This window comes from Nomia melanderi, unplaced genomic scaffold (assembly GCF_051020985.1).
Source record: "Nomia melanderi isolate GNS246 unplaced genomic scaffold, iyNomMela1 scaffold0416, whole genome shotgun sequence".
Lineage (NCBI taxonomy): Eukaryota > Metazoa > Arthropoda > Insecta > Hymenoptera > Halictidae > Nomia > Nomia melanderi.
The window spans coordinates 11,028-23,111 of NW_027475531.1; the positions used below are offsets into that span (position 1 = coordinate 11,028).

Sequence of the window (12,084 nt, forward strand, 5' to 3'; positions counted from 1 at the left end):
ATAGTTTTATATAGTTTTATATAGTTTCATATAGTTTTATATAGTCTTATATAGTTTAATATAGTTTTATATTGTTTTATATAGTTTTATATAGTTTTATATAGTTTTATATAGTTTTATATAGTTTTATATAGTTTTACATAGTTATATATAGTTTTATATAGTTTTATATAGTTTTATAAATTTCTATATAGTTTTATAAGTTTTATATAGTTTTATATAGTTTTATATAGTTTTATATAGTTTTATTAGTTTTATATAGTTTTATATAGTTTTATATAGTTTTATTAGTTTTATATAGTTTTATATAATTTTATATAGTTTTATATAGTTTTATATAGTTTTATATAGTTTTACATAGTTTTATATAGTTTTATATAGTTTTATATAGTTTCGTATAGTTTTATATGGTTTTATATAGTTCTATACAGAATTATACAGTTTTATATAGTTTTGTATGATTTTATATGGATTTATATAGTTTTATATAGTTTTATATAGTGTTATACAGTTTTATACAGTTTTATAAGTTTTATACAGTTTTATATTGTTTTACATAGTATTATATAGTTTTGTTAGTTTTATATAGTTTTATATAGTTTTATATAGTTTAATATAGTTTAATATAGTTTTATAGAGTTTTATATAGTTTTATATAGTTTTATATAGTTTTATATAGTTTTATATAGTTTTATATAGTTTCATCTAGTGTTATCTAGTTTTATATAGTTTTATATACTTTTATATAGTTTTATATGATTTTATACAGTTTTATATAGTTTTATATGATTTTATATGGATTTATATAATTTTATATTGTTTTATATAGTTTTCTTAGTTTTATATAGTTTTATATAGTTTTATATATTTTCATATAGTTTTATCTAGTGTTATCTAGTTTTATATAGTTTTATATAGTTTTATATAGTTTTATATAGTCTTACATAGTTTTATATAGTTTTATATAGTGTTATGTAGTTTTATATAGTTTTATATAGTTTTATATAGTTTCGTATAGTTTTATATGGTTTTATATAGTTCTATACAGAATTATACAGTTTTATATAGTTTTATATGATTTTATATGGATTTATATAGTTTTATATAGTTTTATATAGTTTTATATAGTTTTATACAGTTTTATAAGTTTTATATAGTTTTATATAGTTTTATATTGTTTTATATAGTTTAATATAGTTTAATATAGTTTTATATCGTTTTATATAGTTTTATATAGTTTTATATAGTTCTATCTAATTTTATATAGTTTTATATAGTTTTATATAGTTTTATATAGTTTTATATAGTTTTACATAGTTTTATATAGTTTTATATAGTTTTATATAGTTTTATAAATTTCTATATAGTTTTATAAGTTTTATATAGTTTTATATAGTTTCATATAGTTTTATATAGTTTTATATAGTTTTGTATAGTTTTATATAGTTTTATATAGTTTTATATAGTTTTATATAGTTTTATATAGTTTTATATAGTTCTACAGAGTATTATATAATTTTGTGAGTTATATATAGTTTTATATAGTTTGATATAGATTTATATAGTTTTATAGAGTTTTATATAGTGCTATATAGTTTTACATAGTTTTATTAGTTTTATATAGTTTTATATAGTTTTATATAGTTTTATATAGTACTATATAGTTTTATTTAGTTCTATTAGTTTTATATAGTTTTATATAGTTTTATATAATTTAATATAGTTTTACATAGTTTTATATAGTTTTATATAGTTTTATAAATTTCTATATAGTTTTATAAGTCTTATATAGTTTTATATAGTTTTATATAGTTTTATATAGTACTATATAGTTTTGTATGGTTCTATTAGTTTTATATAGTTTTATATAGTTTTATAAGTGTTTTATATAGTTTTATATAGTTTTGTTAGTTTTATATAGTTTCATATAGTTTTATATAGTTTCATATAGTTTTATATAGTTTTATATAGTTTTACATAGTTTTATATAGTTTTATATAGTTTTATATAGTTTCGTATAGTTTTATATGGTTTTATATAGTTCTATACAGAATTATACAGTTTTATATAGTTTTATATGATTTTATATGGATTTATATAGTTTTATATAGTTTTATATAGTGTTATACAGTTTTATACAGTTTTATAAGTTTTATACAGTTTTATATAGTTTTACATAGTATTATATAGTTTTGTTAGTTTTATATAGTTTTATATAGTTTTATATAGTTTAATATAGTTTAATATAGTTTTATATTGTTTTATATAGTTTTATATAGTTTTATATAGTTCTATCTAGTTTTATATAGTTTTATATAGTTTTATATAGTTTTATATAGTTCTATATACTTTTATATAGTTTTACATAGTTTTATATAGTTTTATATAGTTTTATATAGTTTTATAAATTTCTATATAGTTTTATAAGTTTTACATTGTTTTATATAGTTTCATACAGTTTTGTATAGTTTTATATAGTTTTGTATAGTTTTATAAGTTTTATATAGTTTTATATAGTTTTATATAGTTTTATATAGTTTTATATAGTTTTATATAGTTTTATATAGTTTTATATAGTTTTATATAGTTTTATATAGTTTTATATAGTTTTATATAGTTTTATATAGTTTTACATAGTTTTATAAATTTTTACATTGTTTTATATAGTTTCATATAGTTTTGTATAGTTTTACATAGTTTTGTATAGTTTTATAAGTTTTATATAGTTTTATATAGTTTTATATAGTTTTATATAGTTTTATATAGTTTTATATAGTTTTATATAGTTTTATATAGTTTTATATAGTTTTATATAGTTTTACATAGTTTTATAAATTTTTATATAGTTTTATAAGTTTTATATAGTTTTATATAGTTTCATATAGTTTTATATAGGTTTATATAGTTTTGTATAGTTTTATAAGTTTTATATAGTTTTATATAGTTTCATACAGTTTTATATAGTTTTATATAGTTTTATATAGTTTTATATAGTTTTATATAGTTTTATATAGTTTTATATAGTTTTATATAGTTTTATATACTTTTATAAGTTTTATATAGTTTTATATAGTTTCATACAGTTTTATATAGTTTTATATAGTTTTATATAGTTTTATATAGTTTTATATAGTTTCATATAGTTTTATATAGTCTTATATAGTTTAATATAGTTTTATAGAGTTTTATAAAGTTTTATATAGCTTTATATAGTTTTGTTAGTTTTATATATTTTCATATAGTTTTATATAGTTTTATATAGTTTCATATAGTTTTATATAGTCTTATATAGTTTAATATAGTTTTATATTGTTTTATATAGTTTTATATAGTTTTATATAGTTTTATATAGTTTTATATAGTTTTACATAGTTATATATAGTTTTATATAGTTTTATATAGTTTTATAAATTTCTATATAGTTTTATAAGTTTTATATAGTTTTATATAGTTTTATATAGTTTTATATAGTTTTATTAGTTTTATATAGTTTTATATAGTTTATATAGTTTTATAGAGTTTTATATAGTTTTATATAGTTTTATTAGTTTTATATAGTTTTATATAGTTTTATTAGTTTTATATAGTTTTATATAGTTTTATATAGTTTTATATAGTTTTATATAGTTCTATAGAGTTTTATACAGTTTTGTTAGTTTTATATAGTTTTATATAGTTTTATATAGTTTTATATAGTTTTATATAGTTTTATATAGTTTTATAGAGTTTTATATAGTACTATATAGTTTTACATAGTTTTATTAGTTTTATATAGTTTTATATAGTTTTATATAGTTTTACATATTATTATACAGTTTTGTTAGTTTTATATAGTTTATATAGTTTTATAGAGTTTTATATAGTTTTATATAGTTTATATACTTTTATAGAGTTTTATATAGTTTTATATAGTTTTGTTTGTTTTATATAGTTTTATATAGTTTTATATAGTTTTATATAGTTTTATATAGTTTTATTAGTTTTATATAGTTTTATATAATTTTATATAGTTTTATATAGTTTTATATAGTTTTATATAGTTTTATATAGTTTTATATAGTACTATATAGTTTTATTTAGTTCTATTAGTTTTATATAGTTTTATATAGTTTTATATAGTTTTATATAGTTTTATATAGTACTATATAGTTTTACATAGTTTTATTAGTTTTATATAGTTTTATATAGTACTATATAGTTTTACATAGTTTTATTAGTTTTATATAGTTTTATATAATTTAATATACTTTTACATAGTTTTATATAGTTTTATATAGTTTTATAAATTTCTATATAGTTTTATAAGTTTTATATAGTTTTATATAGTTTTATATAGTTTTATATAGTACTATATAGTTTTATATGGTTCTATTAGTTTTATATAGTTTTATATAGTTTCATATAGTTTTATATAGTTTTATATAGTTTTATATAGTTTTATATAGTTTTATACAGTTTTATAAGTTTTATATAGTTTTATATAGTTTTATTAGTTTTATATAGTTTTATATAGTTTTATATAATTTTACATAGTTTCATCTAGTGTTATCTCGTTTTATATAGTTTTATATACTCTTATATAGTTTTATATGATTTTATACAGTTTAATATAGTTTTATATGATTTTATATGGATTTATATAGTTTTATATTGTTTTATATAGTTTTATTAGTTTTATATAGTTTTATATAGTTTTATATAGTTTTATATGGTTTTATATAGCTTTATATAGTTTTATATAGTTTTATATAGTTTTATATAGTTTTATATAGTTTTACATAGTACAATATAGTTTTATTAGTTTTATATAGTTTTATACAGTTTTATATAGTTTTATATGGTTTTATATAGTTCTATAGAGTTTTATATAGTTTTGTTAGTTTTATATAGTTTTAAATAGTTTTATATGGTTTTATAAATTTCTATATAGTTTTATAAGTTTTATATAGTTTTATATAGTTTTATATAGTTTTATATAGTTTTGTTAGTTTTACATAGTTTTATATAGTTTTGTTAGTTTAATATAGTTTCATATAGTTTTATGTAGTTTTATATAGTTTTAAATAGTTTTATATAGTTTTATAGAGTTTTATATAGTTTTATATAGTTTTATATAGTTTTATATAGTTTTATATAGTTTTATATAGTTTCATCTAGTGTTATCTAGTTTTATATAGTTTTATATACTTTTATATAGTTTTATATGATTTTATACAGTTTTATATAGTTTTATATGATTTTATATGGATTTATATAATTTTATATTGTTTTATATAGTTTTATTAGTTTTATATAGTTTTATATAGTTTTATATATTTTCATATAGTTTTATCTAGTGTTATCTAGTTTTATATAGTTTTATATAGTTTTATATAGTTTTATATAGTCTTACATAGTTTTATATAGTTTTATATAGTGTTATGTAGTTTTATATAGTTTTATATAGTTTTATATTGTTTCGTATAGTTTTATATGGTTTTATATAGTTCTATACAGAATTATACAGTTTTATATAGTTTTATATGATTTTATATGGATTTATATAGTTTTATATAGTTTTATACAGTTTTATAAGTTTTATATAGTTTTATATAGTTTTATATTGTTTTATATAGTTTAATATAGTTTAATATAGTTTTATATAGTTTTACATAGTTTTATATAGTTTTATATAGTTTTATATGGTTTTATATAATTTTATAAAGTTTTATATAGTTTTATATGATTTTATATGGATTTATATAGTTTTATAATTTTTATATAGTTTTATATAGTTTCACATAGTTTTATATAGTTTTATATAGTTTTATATAGTTTTATATAGTTTTATGTAGTTTTATATAGCTTTATAAAGTTTTATATAGTTTTATATAGTTTTGTATAGTTTTATATAGTTTTATATACTTTTATATAGTTTTATATACTTTTATATAGTTTTATATAGTTTTGTATAGTTCAATCTAGTTTTATATAGTTCTATATACTTTTATATAGTTTTATATAGTTTTACATAGCTTTATATAGTTTTATATAGTTTTATTAGTTTTATATAGTTTTATATAGTTATATATAGTTTTATAAATTTTTGATAGTTTTATACTGTTTTATATAGTTTAATGTAATTTCATATAGTTTTATGCAGTTTTATATGGTTTAATATACTTTTACATAGTTTGGTATAGTTTTATATAGTTTTATATAGTTTTGTATAGTTTTATATAGTTTTATATAGTTTTATATAGTTTTATATAGTTTTATTGAGTTTTATATAGTTTTATATAGTTTTATTTGTTGTATATAGTTTTATATAGGTTTATTAGTTTTATATAGTTTTATATAGTTTTATATAGTTTTATATAGTTTTATTAGTTTTATAGAGGTTTATATAGTTTTATATAGTTTTATTAGTTTTATATAGTTTCATATAGTTTTATATAGTTTTATATAGTTTTATATAGTTTTATATATTTTTATAAAGTTTTATATAGTTTTATATGATTTTATATGGATTTATATAGTTTTATAATTTTTATATAGTTTTATATAGTTTCACATAGTTTTATATAGTTTTATATAGTTTTATATAGTTTTATATAGTTTTATGTAGTTTTATATAGCTTTATAAAGTTTTATATAGTTTTATATAGTTTTGTATAGTTTTATATAGTTTTATATACTTTTATATAGTTTTATATACTTTTATATAGTTTTATATAGTTTTGTATAGTTCAATCTAGTTTTATATAGTTCTATATACTTTTATATAGTTTTATATAGTTTTACATAGCTTTATATAGTTTTATATAGTTTTATTAGTTTTATATAGTTTTATATAGTTATATATAGTTTTATAAATTTTTGATAGTTTTATACTGTTTTATATAGTTTAATGTAATTTTATATAGTTTTATGCAGTTTTATATAGTTTAATATACTTTTACATAGTTTGGTATAGTTTTATATAGTTTTATATAGTTTCATATAGTTTTATATAGTTTTATATAGTTTTATATACTTTTATATAGTTTTATATAGTTTTATATAGTTTTATATAGTTTTATATAATTTTATATAGTTTTATATAGTTTTATATAGTTTTATATAGTTTTATATAGTTCTATCTAGTTTTATATAGTTTTATATAGTTTTATATAGTTTTATATAGTTTTATATAGTACTATATAGTTTTATATAGTTCTATTAGTTTTATATAGTTTTATATAGTTCTATATAGTTTTATATAGTACTATATAGTTTTACATAGTTTTATTAGTTTTATATAGTTTTATATAGTTTTATATAGTTTTATATAGTTTTATATAGTTCTATAGAGTTTTATATAGTTTTATATAGTTTTATATAGTTTTATATAGTTCTATATAGTTTTTTATTGTTCTATAGAGTTTTATATAGTTTTGTTAGTGTCATATAGTTTTATATAGTTTGATATAGTTTTATATAGTTTTATAGAGTTTTATATAGTACTATATAGTTTTACATAGTTTTATATAGTTTTATATAGTTTTATATAGTTTTATATAGTTCTATCTAGTTTTATATAGTTTTATATAGTTTTATATAGTTTTATATAGTTTTATATAGTTTTACATAGTTTTATATAGTTTTATATAGTTTTATATAGTTTTATATAATTTTATAAAGTTTTATATAGTTTTATATGATTTTGTATGGATTTATATAGTTTTATAATTTTAATATAGTTTTATATAATTTCATATAGTTTTATATAGTTTTATATAGTTTTATATAGTCTTATATAGTTATATATATTCATGTAGTTTTAAATAGTTTTATTAGTTTTATATAGTTTTATATAGTTTTATATAGTTCTATCTAGTTTTATATAGTTTTATATAATTTTATATAGTTTTATATAGTTTTACATAGTTTTATATAATTTTATACAGTTTTATATAGTTTTATATGATTTTATATGGATTTATAAAGTTTTATATAGTTTTATATAGTTTTATATAGTGTTATATAGTTTTATATTGTTTTATATTGTTACGTCTGCAGACGTTGGCCTAGAGCCGTAGAATTTAGCCCCTAGGATAAGTCATTAACCACATAGGATAAGTTACCGACTAATAATAATTTACCGACTAACGCAAGTTACCGACTATCATAAGTTACCAACTAACCTAAGCTACCGACCAACGAATAACACATGTAACCGTCCAGCGAGTGCGCTGCGCGCGCCTACCCCCACTCAACACGCGCCCCACCGAGCGTCCGTCCCCCACCACAAACTGCTCGAGACCGGCCCAGCCTATGACTGACCAGCGAACTGGGCCCGTCGTCACTTCTCGTCAAACTTCTAAATCGTAAAGTCGTTTCCTTCACGCGGTTCTCCGGCCCGCGTGCCGCCGCGTTTCTGTTATCTTAAAGTAAGCGTACAACGTCTTATAATCGCGTAGTCTTTAGGAAAATAAGTTTAAGTATATAACTGTAAAATCTCGTTCTTCAAAATACATCTACAATTTTGTTACTCGTACTTCGTGAATTATTCTCTACAATAACCTGCAACCCACGTTCGGACCTCATTACCTACATCCTCGAGAAGCTACGTCTCAGCAACGGCCGAGCCTTTGTCAACCGTCATCCCGAACGTGTTGGAGGTGACCTGCGGATCCTAGACGGGCGATTGGGCAGTATCAACGAATGGTAAGTGAACCCATACATATTTTTCTGCATGCATTCTACAAGATCCTCATTATTCCGCGAGTGTCCTTCGGAATTCACGCGTATCCCCGAGCAGACGACGGGCGCAAGTACCGCGTGGCTCAAAATCTCATAAATTCAGTTACGGGAACGGAACGTCCGCGTTACTTCTTTCACGCTAGTCGTCCCGGGACGTAACAAATTGGTGGCAGCGGTGGGATAATCGAGAATACGTCGTGTATAAACTCCGAAATGGCAACTCGCTCCAAAGCAGCTGCCGCCGAGCAACCGTCAAACGCGGACGAATTGGCCATCCGCCAACGACATATCTACGTATTTCCATGATGATTCTGTTAGTCTACCCATCGTAGTTGGTGCCATACTTTCCGTGGGGCGTGGTAGCATTTTGTACCATGTCCCGTGGAGTTCGTACATGGTGGGTAGGAGATCGTTACAATCTCTCTGGGTGCCGCTCGGCGACAGGATGCGGTTTTTAGGCGTTAGGAAGAACGATTGGTTACGGTACGACACGGGTAGCTCCAAAAAGCAGTTCCGGGTTTTCCTGAGGGTGACAGTGACCGGCACACACTTAACTAAATGGATAGCTTCTCCGGCTTGGATGGCTAGATGGCCGGGTCCTTTGGCCAGGATGGTGGCGACGTCGTCTGGGGCTGCCTGAATTAGGCTCAACATATTCTGGGTGATCTGTTGTTCTAGTCGACACTTTTGCGTTACGGTGTCTTTGTACAGTTGGATTATTTGCGTTTTTATGTGTTTTTCCACGTAGATAAATTTTGCGTTTACGTACGTGAAAAGGTCCAGGTTGTCGGTTGACATTCTTGTCTTAGATTTGAATTTTCCCGTGGCAGTATTCAATATGAAGAGTTTCGGATGTTCCGTGTGGAACAAGGTGTAGCCGCATAGGCCGGATTGTCCCGTCTGGGTGAGAGCGAATGTTGCGTCTCCAGAGGTTGCTGTGTGAATTACTGTATGTTCCTTAGGATGAGAAACTTTTGTTGCAGGGCCTTCGTAGAGGATGTCGTAGTGATCGAAGGTGCAGTGTGTTGGTGGGACCACGTCCCAGAACGTGTAACCATCCTCCGCGTCGAGGCACGTACCGGACTGGAAGCGGCATCTCTGCCCTGATGGAAGGATGATTTTATTGGTATCCAGGTTGACTGGAACCTGGAGATGTTTTAATGTAATGCGTACGAGCGCCTGAACGACCACGTTCGACCAGGTGCCAAACGGGTCGCTGTATGTTGATCCCTCGCATGTTCCGTCCATCTGTACGGTTCCACTGAGGGTGACACTTCTCGTTGACGTTGAGTTCACTGTGATGCCTGTTATCTGGATCGTTTGCGAGATTGAGGTGGCTCCTGTAGCGTACAGGATCTGGCACGAATCACGTGAGATTGGAAACAGGTATTGTTGTCGTCCGTTTTGGACTATTGACGAATGCGAGTGCATGCCGCAGTAGTTTATTGTCCGGTCGATTTCGATTCGGCATTGCGTGATGGTTGCCGCATTGAATTCTGCAAGCTGCAGTAACTGAATTTCCTCGTTTTGCGTAGTCGGTTCGATTGTTTCGATTTCGCACGATGGTTGATCCAGTATGGAAAATGTGGTAACGTTTAGTGTGGATCCTCCGCAATCGTATCCGATGAGGGCGGAGGCGATGTTCATGAACACGGTAATTATGGCTGCTTGGGTGTGCATGGTGGCTGCTGAAGGTAGACTGGGCTCCCTTTGTGATCGTCATTGTCTCGTATCCATTAATTGAGCAGTAGTGGGGGTTGGGGAGGGGCTTCTTGCCAACTTAAGTTTATCGCTATGTACAATCCTAATCTTATTCTTATTTACTAAGAGTTTAACATTATTATTTGGAAGTACTTCTAATATGGTGTACGGACCTGTATATTGCGTGTCTAGCTTGCCCCTTTGGGGTTCTTTCAGCAGGAAGACGCGATCGTTTCGCCCGAAAACTCGTGGGCGTACTCTACGATCGTAGTATTTTTTTGAGCGAACTTTAGCGTTAATTATGTTTTCGCGAGCTTGGGAAATGGTCTCTGAAGTTTTTGTCTGTAGTTCGCATAGATAGTACTGGTACGATTCATTTATGGCTGTGGGGAAATGGGCATTTGCGCTAGGTAAGCGTGCTAGTTTACCAAATATTAGCTCATGCGGAGTAAAGAGTGTGCCCTCGTGTACACTTGTATTATAGCTGAACATGGCCAATTCCAGCCATTCGTCCCACGCTTTATTTTTCGAGAATTGCTTAAGGTATTCTGTCAATACAATGTGTGATCGTTCGATCGACCCATTGCTCTGAGGACGAAACGCGGTCGTCTGGAATCTTTGGATTTTAAATTTTTGAGCTATTGCCTTCATTAGTGATGAGACAAAATTTGTACCCTGGTCTGTCAGCAGGCCCTTGGGCGCTCCAAATCGGCAGATGAATGATTTTATAAAAGCGTCGGCAGTGTCGATTGCTGACGTACTACGCAAAGGGGTTGCGACGGAGTATTTGGTAAGGAGGTCTTGAATAGTTAAAATATAGGAAAAACCGGAAGGGGTCGTCGGTAGTGGTCCTACTATGTCTAATGAGATTTTATCGAACGCTTGTCCCGGGGTGTCCGTTAGCGTCATGGGTTGACGTGTCTTCAGTCGCGTCAATTTTGTTTTCTGACAGTCGGTACACGAATTTACGAAGTCTCTTACGTCTGTTTTTAGAGTCGGCCAAAAGTAATTTTCGCGGATACGTCTGTAGGTTTTTGTGATGCCTTTGTGTCCTCCGTAGACGGACGCATGGGACTCTGTAAGTATTGCGGCTCTGTCATCTTTGGGCGGGATCAGGATTTTGTTTTTACACACAAAGATTGTAGTCTGGGTGCCGGAGAAAAGCGTGATCAAATGGTTCTTGATATCTGTCCAATCGATTTCAGGGAAGTCGGTCGAGGAAATACTAATCGATGGTAGGTTTAGCTCCGTTGCCACATCAAGTAAGGATCGGAGGGATTCGATGATGGTGTCTGGGTCTATTGGATGTGCAAGAGTCTCCTTTATTGGTAGTAGGATTATGTGATGTTGCCCTATTTTCCGCACTATGGCGCGGCCTAGCGTAGCATATTTCAACGTGGGGAAGTTCGGTAATTGTACAAGATCTTTTAGTTCATTATCCAGAGGTTGTTCGTCGAGGGTTACGAAACCGGCAATATTGTCTCTTCGCATTGAAAGTCTGTCGCGGGTTTCAATAATTACGCGTTGTGATCGTCGTGTATCCGTGTTGTCACTGTCACGAAGGTCTGGGTCGTCCGCGTCCGTGTTTGTCGACGGCGATGGTGGGTCAGTGGAAAGGGGGAAGGATTTAACTGGATTTCGGGAGAGCGCATCAGCATT

At 24.8% G+C, this 12,084-nt stretch overlaps 1 protein-coding gene across 1 annotated transcript; it reads right to left on the reverse strand.

Annotated features, from left to right (window-relative positions):
- Nucleotides 1–8,976: 8,976 nt before the first annotated feature.
- On the reverse strand, nucleotides 8,977–10,747 carry LOC143176203 (uncharacterized). The gene has a single exon (XM_076374151.1). The coding sequence runs from the start codon at nucleotides 10,402–10,404 to the stop codon at nucleotides 8,977–8,979; it is 1,428 nt and encodes a 475-aa protein (XP_076230266.1). The 5' UTR covers nucleotides 10,405–10,747.
- Nucleotides 10,748–12,084: the final 1,337 nt, after the last annotated feature.